The sequence below is a fragment of the Aedes aegypti genome, chromosome 2 (assembly GCF_002204515.2).
Source record: "Aedes aegypti strain LVP_AGWG chromosome 2, AaegL5.0 Primary Assembly, whole genome shotgun sequence".
Taxonomy (NCBI): Eukaryota; Metazoa; Arthropoda; class Insecta; order Diptera; family Culicidae; genus Aedes; species Aedes aegypti.
Window position 1 is genome coordinate 103,879,715 of NC_035108.1, and position 16,974 is coordinate 103,896,688.

A 16,974-nucleotide genomic window follows, 5' to 3' on the forward strand; every position below is an offset into this window, starting at 1 on the left:
ACTATTTGCAGTTTTCTTCAGTGTCAGTTACTCGCATTGTGGTAGTCGAAATAGGCGTATCTGTCAAAAGGTAAGCAATTGAGTGGAATTTAGCGGAATTTTCTTATTCTTAGAGATTTTGCTCATGAAGTTTGAGTACGTAGAAGAGATAATAAGTATTTTTTTCCTGACGAGATCCTTGACCTGGAAAGATTTATAAACATTTTCCGGAAAAATAAATTTTATAAGCTGTTGGGATTTGAATCCCGATCTTGTAATCTTCTGAGGTCATCAAGTGACTCAGTAGCTTAGTCGGTCAAAGTGCTCGTCTAGCATAAAGGAGTCGTTGATTCGAATCTCACCTGAGCACGTATATTTTTTTTCATAATTTCACTCACAATTTGTACACCTTTAACACGCGTATTGAGGTATATATTTAATTAGCATGCGGTATAAGTTTACCGAACACCTTTATATGTGTCAATGAAAACTAATGGTCCTGCTACCTCTTCTCTAACGTTAGCCATGTACAGTCAACTTTCGTTCGTTGCACTAAACCTGTAGCCCATTTAGTGAAAGACGTTCACTAATCGGGCTGAGTTTCAAGCTGTCAAATAACATAGAACAAAAGAAAAACATTGATAAATTGTGTCTTATACCAGAAAATGACGTTTGCCTTCTTTTTAGGTGGGCTATAGCCCAACTAACGGAGCCCAATTAAAGCGTAGCCCACTTAAAGATAGTGCAACGAACGAAATTCGACTGTACTTTGTTTCGGTAGATTTAATGGTCTAGTCGGTTCTCACCTTTTCCCATTTCAAAACCTTCTGCTTTTGATAAAATGAGGACGATACATATCGCAAATCCGAGGAATCTAATAATGATATTGTTGTTCTTTTGTATGAGTATGGTAGATCACCTGATCGTACTATCGAGTGCAATGTTGAAGAGCAATTTGTACAACATAATATTTTTGTAATTTTAACTATGCATAGTTATGGAACGGAAACGATGCTTAAGGACGATCTTTGGCGGTGTGCAGGAAAACGGTATGTGGCGGCGAAGGATGAACCACTAGCTTGCCCAACTCTACGGCGAACCCAGTATCCAGAAGGTGGCCAAACCTGGAAGGATACGACGGGCAGGGTACGTAGCAAGAATGTCGAAGCTTCTAAAAAAAAAAGATGGAGCAATACTTGGGAAAACTCACAGAGAAAGGAGGACTCTGAATTGTTTTCTAGAACAGAGCTGGTAGCGATCGAACAGCAAAAGTAACAGGGAATTCAATGACTGAAATGATCAAAACAAAATCTGTTATGTGGCTTGGAATTGCGAGGTAAATCTCTGAAGTAATATCCAACAAAGGGATTTTTTATAATCTGTTAGAAACACGACCTTGGCTCGGCGAAACTTTTCAATGCCAGTGCCAGAAAATTTGACCCAAAATTGATTCCGACACTTTGCCACAAATTGTGGATGTAATAATTTAGGTAAATATTGCGTATTTTAAACAATATTAAAGTGCAATGTGTCAATTCGGTTAGTTCTTCTTTCAACATTTTCCAAGGAAGGATACGACGGGCAAGGTACGTAGCAAGAATATCGGATGGATTTTCAGTCAATCTATAGGGAATACCAACCCCACAAAATATGCGTTATGCACACAGCAGCAAACAAAGGCTTTCTTTTCGTCCTATAACTGTTTTCACAACATTCTCGCTGATAAAGATATAAACAAATAAATTTATTAACAAAAATATCTGTTTGATATTCTCCGTTTCACAAATTTGCTTTGCATCCGATTTGAACACTTTTCTACGGTTTTTTTTGTTCTTGCTTGTTCATAAAGTATGTACTCTACCAGTTCCAGTAATATAGGTCGTGAGCTTTGTCTCACCTTCTGAGTGTATGCACTTAAAAACAATGTGTAAATCCATCATCGCTCGGAAAAAAATATGTCGGTTTGATTGTAGAAAAGTTCAAGAAAAAATCAACAGTATTTCACAGACCGTACGGTGTAAATGCGTAAGTATGTTATTTTATCATTATTTCCGTTAAAGCAATTGTTGTTGGTGTTACTGACCATTGCAAAAGATTTCTAGCTTCCAATTAGATTATAAACTATTTCTCATGACTACAACTCATTGCTACTATTAATACGCTAAAAGAAGGAGATTTTGAGCAGTTTCGGTTTTTTTTTGTTCTCACCAATAAAGGATTACCCGATGATCGGAAGATGTATTCATTTTTTTAACTAAATTATGTAAGTATACGCCTGATCAAGCGCCATCTGGGTGATGTTTCAACACAGTTAGAGTTCCGTGTGTTCCATCGCAGGGGTATGAAACCAATTGGGAGACCTACAATCTAATTAGATAAATGGTTTCGATTTTCTCAGTTTTGTGGCACTTTAAGATTCAACAATAAGCTAAACGAGCGGTCTTACAAAAGTACGTAAACAAAAAGTGGGCGTTTTAGATGCTAAAAGTGGACGACAAATTATCATTGTTAGGTTTCTACTCGAGTAACCATTTTAAAACCAAAATTGTTTCGAAGATTTTAATTTTTGATTAAACCTATATGTTAAGATTTCATTTAGAATGTTTTTTTTTAGTGATGATGTTTATCTTTATTTCTTAGTTGGCAACATTTGATTTCTCTAAACTTTAGTTGGTTCCGTTTTCCTTTTTTCATAAGTACTATTTGACTTAGGACGATTTAGTCGTCGTATGGGGAGAGAATGCGCGATTGTTGTCATTGTTGGTGTTTTTGATTATTGCAGTGAATCTACTATAGCTTTGCTGAGCGGATTATTCGAATAAATTTAAAACTAGAAGGTATCTAGCACAAACAACTTCTGGATCGCAAGAAGCTTTGAAAACGATAGAATAACTACAGTTATTCGGTGGTTTGCAAGAGTTCTTGCAATCCTGAAAGTTGTAAAGTTCCCAGTATGTTGACCGGCGATTCCTAAAATGCATAATTTGCAAAGTTACATTCGAATGTTCGAAGAAGAAGTGAATGTGATGTGAACTTTGGTAATTCCGGTAATTCCTGAGTATGATCACGGCGTAGGGTAACTCGGTGTAATACGCCCCAACGGGGCAATACGCCCCTCTTCATTTTCATGGGATTGAGGCCTCTTTCACACGTATAAATGATTACATATCTTAAATATTCGCGAAAAAATGATGTTCCGCATGTATGTTCTTTGAAAAGTATAAACAATCAATAGAAATTCTAAAAATATCGAAAATCAGGTTTTTGGTTTAAAATTTTGCTTTTGATAAGCAAGCCTCAGGGTGAATGTAGCCCATTCTTTACTATTCTACTTAACACAAAAACTTTTACCGGAAGAAGACTGCAAATGGACCCTTTTAAGATTAGCAGGTGGTGGAATTCTCCTTGGAAACATTTCTACAACGCTGTGGACCTTTTTTCTATGAGAGGGGCATATTGCCCGGCTTGTTTTGAAACGTAAACATTGGGACCGTTTACAAAAAAACATCTTGTACACTTTTTTGAAGCAATCTAGAATGAGAAAGTTGCGTGCAGAGCATGGCCAAATAAATAAGCAACACATTGACATAGAAAACTTTAGAAGTGATGCATTTGCTACTGCGATAGAGCAGTTTTTCCTTAAGGGGGGGCGTATTACACCTTTTTACCTTATTTGTTGTCTTCAAATTCTCTACATCGATTTTCTCTTTCACTAATAAATTGTACAGATAAATGCTATCGATCAATATTCTTGTTTCCGTAAGAAGTTCCCATCATTTCGTGCTGCATTATAAAAGCTAGTGAAAACCGACTGAATTTAGCGATGAACAAAAATCGATCACTGTAGATACCAGCTTATTACTTATTGTAAAACATGTTGATCTAAGCAACCAGACGTCCATGCTCATGATCATCTCCTTCATTCCTATTCCAACTACTAACCAATAAACACATATTATAAAACCAAACCGCTGTGCCTAATCAATAGGTTATAGGCTCAGATAGTAGAAGCATTAACCTAAGAATGCTAATGTCGCTACTGTTCGTGTTACCAACATCTAGTTTGCCACGCTCTGACAGCTTGAATACCGATCTTCAAAGTGTCAAACAAATGTTTGAATCATCCACTACAACATGGCATCGAACAAACAATGAAAAGATACAGTTAAAGGTGATAATAAACTAATTCAGTTTTGTGAGAACAGCGACATTCTACTACTAATATTTCTATTGCTCAGATACGTTATTCGAGTGTGAGGAATATTTGCGGACCAAGATAATGGAGGACGAGAAGAAGTGGATTTTCGACGGAAGGAATTATGACCAGTGGGCGTACTGGATGCGTGTGTTGCTGGAGGAGAAAGGACTTGTAAAGTGCATCGAGGAAACCATTAACGAGGAAGATTACGCTGAACTCCCTGAAAACTCTATGGAAGTCAAGACGAGAAAGAAGCAACAACTCGAGGAAAAATGGAAACTCGATCGGAAGTGCATGAGCCTGATCGTCCACTGCGTCTCCGATAGCCACTTGGAATTCGTTATGGAAAGGAAAACTGCGAAAGAGTGCTGGGATAGCATTCAAGGAACTTTCCAACGTCGAGGTACTACCGTCGTAGACTTGATTTGCTGAAGTTGAAGAGCGGTGCGAGTATGCAGAACCATTTGCTAGAGTTCGACAAGCTACTGCGAGGACTGAAGATGACCGGTGCCAAGATTGAAGAAGATGCCAGAGCAATACGATGGGCTGTGTACGGCGCTGGAAACGATGTCATTCGATAAGTTGTCCATGGAGTTTGTCAAGAACCGTTTGTTGGAAGAAGAAGCGAAGCGTTTCGTGAAGAACGATTGTCTGCATGAAGACAGAAATACCGAATCGGCGTTTACTGGAAAAAGGTTCTCGTTCAAGTGCCACACGGATGGCATGATGACGGAAACCCACGTAACTTGGCGAAATATAACGATCCACGAAGAGGTAAAGCGAACGTGTGCTGTGCTACGGATATTGCGTTTGTGGCGAACTGTGAAACGGAGCTGGCAACAGCCAGTGTTGATAGACTCACACTCAAAATCTCAATCCTTACGCTCTCCCGTGAGAGCAAACTCATCAGAGATCTGTTTCGCAAATCTCACGCTTGAGATTTTGATGCAAAACCAACTCAATCAACTCAAACCGTAAAAAATGATTCAGTCGCAAAACCCGGCAAAAACTCGTGAAACCCGAATGTTGTTGTTTACGTTAGAAAGGATTAACATAATTTTACCAGACTAACAAGAAATTATTGCCGTGTGTGAGTAAACTGTAGAAATACGAGACAATGAGTTAAAAAGGTGAGCCAACTCATCCATGATTTTTTGGCTGCTGAGTTGCGTGATTGACAACTCACGCATGAAAAATCTCAAGCGTGAGTTGTGAGAAATTGAGTTTTTCACAACACTGGCAACAGCAGTCACACAGAAGACCGAAAATTCGTTCCAGAGGTTTCTGGATTCAGGAGCATCGGACATGGTGAGAGATAGAAGTTATTTCGAGGAGCTACATCGTTTGCCAAGGGAGATTTCGATTGCTGTTACCAAGAGTGGCCAATCGCTGGCCACCATATATGGTGAAACTTTTCGGACCTGTACCGAGGTGGAAAGAAGAATGATATTGTCCATTGTTGAAGAAGTGCTGTAGTCTCTGGGTTACACTTAAATCTATTCTCCATCAGTCGTCTTGAAGATGAAGGTATGTCAATCATTTTGCGGGCGGGAAAGTAAAGATAGTCAAAGATGATCAAACTGGTGCAACGGGACGGAAATGTGGAAGCCAATAGACGTTTATTGAAGAAGGAAGCTGAGGCGTTATTGACGAAAGATATTGAAGCTGGTCTGTGGCATCGACGATATGGTCATCTTGGGAAAGCGAATTCACAAAAGCTGTGGAAAAACGAAATGGTCAATAAACACATATTATAAAACCAAACCGCTGCGCCTAATCAATAAAACATACAAAAATTGAACAAATAAACGATAGAGCTAAGTGTTTCCATTGGGATTCAAACTCACGGCTTCCAGGTCGATTAGTATGGCGTACTTGCCAATTAAACTAAGGTTATTAACACCGTAATGCAACCCTGGATCAATTAACAAAATTCATATGCATTAAAGTGAATTCTTCAATTGGGTCCTAAAATTTGTAATGAAATCTTGTTTTTATTTAATAATACGAAAGAGCATCTTACTGTAACTACTTTAGCAATATTTCCCGCTGAAATAACGGCTATATCATGTTTAAACTTTAATTTAAAAATTGGGTCCATAAATGAACCTTGACACTTAAGATCATGTTTGACGTTCGCTTAGTCGACAAAAACACCACAGGGGTTTTAGTTTTACCACTGGGGTTGTTCCTATCTGACATTTCGGAAGGGACACGGAAAACAAAATACACCCAAAATTAGAGTTTAAGCCAAGTAGTGTGACAAAATCTAAAAAAAAAATGTTTTTTGGACTCAAACCAACGGAAAACATTAGAAAATTGAGTAAACATGTGTTATTGGCCTAAACTTAAGCGTTTGGCACTAAAATTGGGACAGGGCTTTAGGACCCTATTAAATCATGATTATAAATTCATTGACAGAAACATTAAGTTAACAGAGGGACCAAACATTTAAAGAAGAAAAATTTACTAACAGTGATTGACATCGCATTTAAAACTTTGCATTTCAACTTGCCCGGTATACCTTATATCAATTGAGCCAAAAATAAAACAATATTTTCAGAGCTAGCGTCCACGATTTCAAAAAAGCATCCTAAACAAATTGAATCATAATTCAGAAACGCAAAAACAATTGTTAAGTCATACAATTATCTTGAAATATAGACATCCAACGTGTGGTTGACAATTTGATAACAACCAGTAAAAGCAATTTTGCTTTCCGTAATGACTCCCGATGATGATGATGCACCTCAAACCCGTTTTTCTCCAAGTTCAAATGTCGGTGCTTGTAGAACATGTGGAGCATGCAACTAACATGAAATGCTCAACCATATCCGAAGTATCCCTCAGCAAAGCAAAGCATAATGTGCATAACGACCAAAACCATGACAATTACAATTTGCACTACATATCACTCTCTCCTTCTGTTCCCGCCTCGCAGCTGTCGACCGCGGGATGCAAACCAATGACGACGGACGACAATAGTTTGCTTATTACTTAGACATACAATAAGCAATTCTGCTGCAGTGGTTATCCCTTCGAATATCACTCTAACCGTAAACATTATTATTTGCTCGCGAGTAATCGCGAATATGATCATCGCACGCGCCCGCTATATGTACCTACTCCTATCGCGCCGGGTTGTTGTTGTTGCTCCATTATATCACATTAGTTCTTATTATCTCTCGTTCACTCTCGATTTCATCTTCTGTTGCTCAGCTGCTTCTTCTACATACAGTACACCTCCTAGTAGTATTAAGGTGTTAGGTAAATTTGTTTTACGCGATTTCGTCGCCTGGTCTAGCTGGCTCCTAACTATGTGTCTAGCTAGCTGGTATCTACTAGAATTGTAAACGTCAATCTTGCTTCACAGAGTAGAGCTGCAGCTTGTACTTAATATAATAAAAGAGGAGGGAATGGCTCGAGACGACGACTTCGACTTCGTGATTTCTCTTTTGAATGTCCCTACCAGCTTGGACGCGAGTTTCAAAAGGTGCGAATTGATACACCTCGCATTGTCGTCAGTTTTTTTTCTTTTGTTTTTTTTTGCTAACTAATGCCTAGCTAAGAGTTTTATTCGCTTTTCCAGTTTATACAGTTTAACATGTCGCGTCTCACATATAAATTTCACTCTGGTTCCTGAATCTTCTGCGAGGCAGTGCTTTTTCCCGAGACACTCGTTCAAAAGGGAGCAGGCCATTTGTCTATTTGGGCCATAGGGTGATTTGGCATGAACAGAATTACAGTTACGGACATAACAATAATACCACTTAAGAGTAACTCTCAAAATTGTATGGTTTCCGTAGTAACCATCAAAAGTTTTTGTTACAGTTAATTTATTCTATGTCCCTCCTCATCATTATGCCGACAGTTGTAGTGACGAATCGTCCATACTTTGTTTGGACATTACATAAACGTAACGTTGGCATGATAAAACTGTGTTATTATAAGCATGAAACGAGCTCACCAATTGCCAATCTATCCTCGAATGAACACGATAATATTTTCGCACTCGCACACCGCGAACCTACACTATTGATCCTGTTTCTGTCGCCCTACAGGAGCATGCATTAGAATAAAAAGACCACATACCACTCCGAATCGGAATCGTTTCCGCCATTTTGTTTTCATCCATTTTGTTTGAACTCGAAATATCAATTTTTCTTGCCTTACAAATATGTGGAATTGTAAAAAGCATCATATAACAAGTGAATTGTAAAAAAACTTTTGATTATTGCATACAAGGAAAACTTTAAATTTCCAAGCGTTATACTTTTTATTCAAAAATGATCCTTAAGGTTTTGTCCGTAGCTGGATGCCTGTCATTAACAAAACACTTATGCCAAATAACTATTATATCAAATGCCTGTTATGCCGGATGTCTTTCATGTCAAACGACACACACCCCATTCAAACGATTTTCGGAGAATAACAGCACCGCCCCTCTCGATCGTTCCATCACCTTAAAAACATCTCATGCCTTGCGTTACTCTTCCTTCCTTCAGAAGAGTTGTCTACAGACCGCCTCAGACTCTGTAAACGAGGTAATTCGTGTCCCATCTAATAAATAGTAAAATATACAGATCTCTGTTCATCTATCCCCCCGCGCCCCACACTACAGTTCGTCGTCCACCCCGTGCGGACGCTAGTGCTGGAATTCCCACTTTTGCGTGCGAACCCGCGGAAGACACGGTGCCACGTGGACGTAGCTTTTCGTGGATAGATCGCTACTATCCAGGCACAACCCGGACGAAATGTGCATCAACTGCTGGTGCTCCGTTATCCGCCAGGTGTCGTCGATGTCTTCGTCATCTATACAGGGAATCATTACCACAAACCTGGTCTCGGCGTTGTTGTCCTGTACGGTAGCGCAACTGCGTTCCGTCCGCAGGACGCCTCGCTTCGTCAGCGACATCAACTGCGAAGCGGATACCTCCGTGCGGAAACACGTGTAGATACCCAGGTTCCAGGGTTTGTCGGCGTTCTGCTGCAGCGTGTCCAAGCAGAGGTTCTCCGCCAACGAAGACACCCTGCCGTAAGCCCTGACATTCCGGGTGGGAATGAACTTCTCCGGGTACACGTTCTTCATGTACCAGTCGAAACTCTTGCAACGGAGCTTCTCACGAAGCACCCTCCGGTGGGTTACATCTCCTACCTCCGGATGGTCCTGCAACAGTGGGAGAATCATTTCCGGTCCCGTTGAATTCCAGTCCCCGCTACTTACCCTCAGGTCCGGCCTATTCAGATAGAGCAGGTCGATGTAGTCGTCCATCCAAACGGTAGCCATCCGGACGGTGTTGATTCCGTGAGTATCACGGTCGTTGGGAAATCTACCCGAATCAGAAACCAATGTTAATCCCCTTCTCCAGTAAAAAAAAACAATTTTGAATCTTACGAGTACGGATGAAAATCCCGGAAAATGTGCCCGATCCGGGAACACGGAATCGTCTCCAGCGTGCCGCCACACTGCCACACCCGGAACGACATCTCCAGGTTCTCCCCACCCCATCCGTCCATCTGCTCGTCGTAGCTGCCAATCTCCCAGAAGTAATCCCGCGATATCGCAAACAGACCGCCGGCCATGGTCGGACTGTACGTGGGACAGATGGCCATATCCTTCTCCGGGCACTCGCGCTTTTGGCGTTCCTTCTCCCGCTGGGTCACATCATGCCAATCGAAGTGACCGTCCCACGTGAAGCCACCAATCTACGATACGCGATTGAATTGAGTCATACGATCCTCCAGTTCATAAAGATCCTAACTAGGCTGACCATACGTACCGTATTTAACGGGACAGTACCGTTTTCATCCCCTCGACGGGCTGTCCCGTCGTTTTATGGAAAATGCTCAAATTGTCCCGTATTTTAGGAAATGGACAATTGGCACATAATTTTCAACACCAAAAAAAACAATAAAAATAACAACATAATAAACAGTTTATAGAAATATTTCAGAGTTTATTGTCTTACTCATCTATTTTCCAAGCAATTATTAGTTTCTCAAACAGAGTTAAACTTGATCCATACATGTTTCTGCTTAACTTTTTGCGTTTCATAAGATAATTATACAATAATACCTAAAATGAAAAAAAAAAAACAACTATGCGTTTACTTCTGATAAGCAATTGATTTGATTAACTGTTTAAAAAGTGGATATTTCAATAAAGTAATGAAATATTAGAAAAAAATACGTTTGCATTGGAAAATTGAAAAGCGTAACATTTTTTTTATGGAATTCTTAAAAAACTCTGCTTCTCGGAAATCAAAGAATGCGCTTCAAGGTTCTTAAGTGATTTTTATTGAATCATACAGACATGCAGCTTGGGATTGCATATTCTGGTTCTGCTACTTTCCCTAGAGTGGCGGTTTCCCGAATGTCGTTCTCTCAACGCCAGTTCTTAGAATGCTAGTTCCCCGAAAACCCCGTTTCCCCGAATAGCTCAGTTCTCCGAAAAGTTCTAACTCATAATTGTCATAACCTTTCGCATTTCAAGGTGATTAACAATATGTATTTTTGGCAATATGTATTTAGTCGAGAATGATCAAATATCTCCTTCTTTGGTAGCTTATCGATCTTTCTAACTCAACACTATCTCACTACCCGAGCAGAAGCAAAGTTCTGACCATTAAATCGAGATATTGATTTAATTGACATAAGAGATAAAAGATCTGAAGATGATATCACAATTTTTTTCCTGGAACTTCTGAGCCATAGCCAAATTTAATGTTGGAAGATCTAAGGAATAGCTCGCTGATATTGGTGAGATCTTATAAAAGCTAAATATGATATGCTAATAGTATTCCAGGAGTAAATTTTAGATATTATTTTCGGATCTTTTATCTCTTATATCTTTCAAGTTCATATCACTTTTGTATGTCCACATCAAACTTTGCTATTACTTAGCTTTTTTCGCCTGCTCGGGTAAAGACTATTATTGCACTTTTTTGAGCTGCATTGCTTTACAACGGAATGGGTCATTTAAGGAAATGGCTTCGGAGAAACGGGGAATTCGGGGAAAAGTAGCACAACCGCAAAATCTTTGTCTTTTTGAATTGTCCCGTTTTTGTTTTTATTTGTCCCGTTTTTATCTGGTTGGCTTATGGTCAGCCTAATCCTAACTCACCTGAAAGTCGGTAACCCCATTGGTGCTGTAGTAGAAGTTCTTCGCTTCGATCACGTCAATGATCGGAACCAGGACGCTCGTGCTCGATTGTTTGATGCGCTCCAACAGTGGTTCCAGCCACTGGTGCATGCACTCACAGTGCGCGTCCAGGAATACGAGGACGTCCGCCTTGGCGAATCGGGCTCCGGCCAGCCGTGCCCGAATCAGACCAACTCTGTAAGAAGGAGAAAAATAATATTGTTTAGTGAAAAGGTACGAGTACATACTCTTAAAAACTATTCTGAAGAAACTTGCGAAAAAATCGAGACTTGCGAGTTGAACTAAAGCGAAATAATGAAGAATCTTGATTATTGCAGGGTTGTTAGGGGAAATCCTGAGGGTACTCTCATATGTCGTCGATATATCCGCCCTAAATTCTCTTAATCACTCGTAAGACACTTTGTTTGTACCGTTTTGATTCATATTACGGACAGCTTCAAATTCTGGACACTCTACTTTGTATAGGAAACATTTCAAACAAAATGTTTCAATTTTTACTGTTCAAAATTTCTCACTTCCAAGGTATTAAAACGAATAAGCTTTTTCTATAAATATAAAAATATATATTGCTCAACTAAATTATATGTCGCTTAACTGTTTTGACGATTTCAATTAATGATTTGACTTTTATATTAACAATTTTCGATTGCTGTCCGGAATAGGAAGCAAAAGTAAGTGTCCGGAATAAGAATCATGAGAAGTCTACACATTTTTATTAATTTAAAATTTTTAATATTGCGGAATCAAAATCTTCACTCACCATTGGTTGCGTAAGTTGCTGGTGCTCCATTTAACATTTAATAATTGGGGGTCATTTTGTCCCACTTCCCCCTAACATAAAAATCGTAAATTTTGCGAAATATATTCTTTTATGTAGAAGCACATCCACTTTAAATTTCAGCCTAATTGGAGCAAATCAATACAATCTCCCTTGGAAAGGAGGTGCAGGTTATCGCGAATTGACTATTAAGTATTTTGAAGGCTCGATAAGGCGGAGGAATCATACAGCATAATTTTTTTATATACTTTTTTATGGGTTATATTTCAAGGAGTCCTTAAGTGTCCGTAGTATGAATCAAAACGATACGTCAATACAAGTTTACATTCATAACTCAAAAATGTAGTTCAAAGTATTGAAACGTTTTTCAGGTTCTGTAAAGAAAAATATATTTTTATATAGAAATCGAAAGAACTGTTAGAACATAGAATATTTTAGGATCAGAAATCAAATTCTGATTCCTGACTGAGAAAAAAATCGCGCCTTAGAAGATATCTTGTAAATCGGAAATGAAAAAAATCAGAACTAGTGCCCGTTTGAACCACGGATGCGAATAACTAGCACTGAAGAAGACTACAAGTGGTAGTCGAAATACGCGCATATGTACAAAGACTAAATAAAAAAAGAAGATTTTTTGTAAAAGTATTTGGCCGCTCAATTTTGATTACTGTGATGCCTCTAGTTATCGTAGCGAGAAACTTTTTACAGCCTTTTGATCCGGAAGAATAATTTAATCAATGTTAAAAATTTCATCAAGACTCAACATATTAACAAAACTTATCGTAGATGGAACGCAAAGGACGTGCATTTTTAAATTTCGAATCAATACGTTTACCATGTAAGCCGTAGGTTGTATGCATCGGGTAAGTACATACCTACACGCAACGAACTTGGACTATCGAAATTCATACATTTTGCCTTATGAAAAATGGAACGATTATTGCTATACAAACGCTTTGTGTATTGTGGCTTATCGATTGCAAGGTTTGTGGTCCGATTCCAGGTTGCCGCAAACATTATTTTTGTTTTCAAATTTTGGTGATCGACAACTCACGCATGAAAAATCTCAAGCGTGAGTTGTGAGAAATTGAGTTTTTCACAACACTGTTCGTAAGGCAAGTCTACGAATTTCAACCCGATTTCTTGTGGCGAATTTTTTATAAGGGGTTCCTATGTATTTCCATAGCCCATTTGACCCCTTGTTAGTTATGTTTAAAACAGTTTTCAAGGACCCCTAGATTCTTGACAATTCTTGGCTCACTCAAACTCAACAATCCTTTCACACTAACATGGTTTTGGAAAGAGAAAATACAGGAGCTTCATTTGCAAAAATAAAAATATTTGGCGGTCATATAGGGTGTCCCAGAAAGTATGGGCACAACTTTACCATACTGCCATTCGGAGACTAGAGCAGATAAAAATCTGATTTTCTCACATTTCGTTATTATCAAAGGCAGATTGTGAATCATGGGTATTTTTTTCGCTACCTGTTTGTTGATGGTGTTACATTTCTGGAAGCTCCTCTTATCAGTTTTGCAAAAATCGCGTTATATTGAAGCGACTTTGTTGTATGAAATTTGTGCAAGAACATCAAGTACGTACAATAAAAATCTGAAAAAATATATTTATCATTTCCGATACAATAAATGATCAGACTATCACTAATTTTATTAGAAATTATAAAGTTAAGCATATAAAATTTGAAGAGAAACTGGAAATCCGGTTTCAGCTGTGGTCGATTTTTTAAAGGGTCAAAACCATTTCTCTGTTGAAACATGTAAAAATCTAAAATGTTAGTTGCCTATCCAAAACTATAAATGTTTGGCATAAGTAAATTTAAAATAAATTGTTTTTATTTATATTGCAAATACCTAAAAACCTATGATTTCGTGAAAATATCTTATATGGAGAGAAAAACTAGCGATTTTTTTTTAATTCTACTATTTTGTCAAATGCTTCCGAGCAGAGCTAAATAAAATTTTAAACAAAAATTCCTGTGGAACAACTTAGATACAATGTACTTGAACTCACCACATCGAAATATATTGATAAAGGCATTCATTGCTAGTTAAGTTCCAACAAAACACAAAAGTAGGGTCTGTACTGGCTAGATAAGAATTGATTTTCTAAAATCAAAAATTTCTATGTAAAAGGTTATACAGTTAACTCTCCCTTACTCGATATTGAAGGGACCATCGAGTTAGAGAGGTATCGAGATAATTTTAATCTTTTTATAATTTTGACAAAATACATTCAGAATAGTTATTTTCACGTAAAAAACAATACAATTTTACCACATTTACCTATGTGACACTTTTTTACCGTTCAGCATAAATAAAAAAATAGCACCCACAAATTGGCAGTAAACTTTATTTTTACTATCAATGTAATCATAACAATCAAATTCATGAAATTTATTAACGTTTGGAGGACATTTTGAACTTTTCATGAAAATATCGAGTTAGAGAGGTAAGCTTTCTTGGGAAATTGAAACAGATAGCATCGAGTTAGGGAACATCTTGTTAGAGAGGTATCGACTTACAGAGGTATCAAAGCATGCTAGATTGAAGGGACCGCACATTCAATCGAGTTAGGGGGAATATCGAGGTACAGAATATCGAGTAAGGGATAGATGACTGTATTATCAAATTAAATTTTCACATGCAGCATTTAAAATTGGGGCATGGGAAAAATACAAAAATATAAAAATATTTATTTGTTTGGAAAAGTATTGTGATCAGTGCCGGATTTGGACTTGTTTGATTTTGCTTGACAAGCTCGTCGGCGATTTTAACTGTTCGGAAGTGATGCATTTCCCACGTCTTCCAACAGAGTAGCTCACAAAAGGCCTTCGGCAGCCGGATGTTCCAATTCCAGTTTCCACAACCGCAGAGTCCTTATGGAGTGTTCCATCACTCATGCATTCCACCAGTAATTTGTGGACCCTTTGCTAAGTCAATTGATGATCGAAACGATTTTAAACGAATCTTCATTTTATTTGTTTACCAATGGCAAATATAAACTGATCTTAGTTGGTGTAGGGGAATTCGGGGTAAAACCGACACCCTAAGCTTATTGATAAAATGTGTGTACTTTCGCTTGTTAAACGAACCTAAAATTGTTGTAGAATCACATATTGGTTATAAATCTATCAATCATTGTAACCGCTGGATGATATATTGAGGTTATATAGTGAATTAAATCAAATTGAAATTTCATCATTTTTAGGTGAGACAATTGAGAGTGCGGGTAAGATCATAAACATGACTTTCGACATTTATGACTCCTTCCTCTAAAGGATTGTTCACATATTACGTAAATTATTGTGGAAAGGCCAAAGATCCACTTAATATATGTGAAAATTTCAAATATCCCATGCTAAGATTATAAAGTTGGGGTGAATACACATTGATATTATTAATTTGTGTTCATGGAAAGCTTACAAAGATGAAGTTGTAGCGAATGATTGGTTGTGAAAATAAATACTGTTTTATTTTAACAAAACAGAAAAGTGTAATTAATTTAGATAATAAAAACTTTTGAACCTCATGATTTGTAAATAAACAATAAGAATAATTTATGTGAAAATATTCCAAATTCTATTGACTTTTCAATTTTAAATGAGAAAACCTTCTTCAAGCTTCATCAAATAAGTTGAAACGTGATAAAGACATATTTTTTTGTAATACTTAATGATAGCTTGTGGCAAGTCATATAGTGTCATATTTTACATGTTAACAAGTTCGTCATCCGTGAACTTCACTGGAATTCGGAAATAAAGACTCACATAATTTACAGAGATAGTCTTCCGGTTAGAAAGATTCCCTGAAGTTAGATTATGCGGCAAAGGAAGGTTTCGATTTTACCCCAAATGAAAGTGTCGATTTTACCCCGAGTGTACATTAATTTTTCAATAGTGTTTTCAGCTGTCGAAAAACCAAAAAATAATTTCTCCTTCATGTTGTATCAACGTAATAATAGTAAATGATGATGTAGACGCAGAACAAATAATGACATTTTAAAAATTACATATGCAAAATAGCTAAAGAATAACAGCGAAATATTGCAACTGCTGATGCTTCTATGTTATCCAATATGATTTTGTTGTTTATTTTGGCAGTTTATTGGTATCGTCAGTGGTAATGTCATTCGAAACACAAACTTTCACAAGTTAAGATAGAGCGTGGCGGAAACTGCATAAAAATCTGGTCAAAACATGAAAAATCAAAGGGTGTCGAGCTTACCCACAGTGTCGGTTTTACCCTGATTTCCCCTATAATGTTTGTTTTCGTGAAATGAGGTCATGATTCAGGGATCCTGCTTCATGATTGCACGACTCAACTTGCCACATTTCAGCACCAAAATCGGATTTTCATGAGCTGTGTTTATGATATCAGATCCTACTTCATGTTTTCATGGCCTAAATTGCCACTTTTCGTATCAAAAATAGGAATCCATGAATAGTGCTTATGTTTCCATGAATTTTATTCATGGTTCCGGCATACACACTCCCGTGCATAAGTTTGGGTTCACCCCCTTAAAAACATGCAAAAGTGTGCAGTCCATTTCTCTGTGATTACACGTCCAATTGAAACTTTCTTAGCCGCATTCGAAAGGCAATGAGTTACTTCGTATGTGTTTTTCCAAAAACATTCTTTGAATTTTGTATACTAAATTTTTACTTAAAGTTGACATTTTTCAAAAAACACACTGAAAAATCATATCTAATTTCCTCAGCATTGGATCGACCAAAATTTTGAATCAAAGTGTCATTAGAATTGTAATCTTATATTCTTTGAAGAGACCCCACCAGGGTGTCTACTCGTTTACCGAAATGAAATTCCCTGATATTTCCAG

General features: G+C 37.7%; 1 protein-coding gene across 1 annotated transcript in view; it reads right to left on the reverse strand.

The window, feature by feature from the left end:
- Nucleotides 1–7,358: 7,358 nt before the first annotated feature.
- LOC5576843 (polypeptide N-acetylgalactosaminyltransferase 1) overlaps nt 7,359–16,974 on the reverse strand; it is a 75,831-nt gene continuing 66,215 nt past the window's right edge. Inside the window, exons 3-6 of the mRNA XM_001662899.2 lie at nt 11,301–11,514; nt 9,573–9,883; nt 9,402–9,507; nt 7,359–9,344 (exon numbers count right to left, since the gene is read on the reverse strand). Coding sequence (XP_001662949.1) covers nt 8,823–9,344; nt 9,402–9,507; nt 9,573–9,883; nt 11,301–11,514 — 1,153 coding nt within the window. The 3' untranslated portion in view covers nt 7,359–8,822. The remainder of the gene's footprint in view (nt 9,345–9,401; nt 9,508–9,572; nt 9,884–11,300; nt 11,515–16,974) is intronic.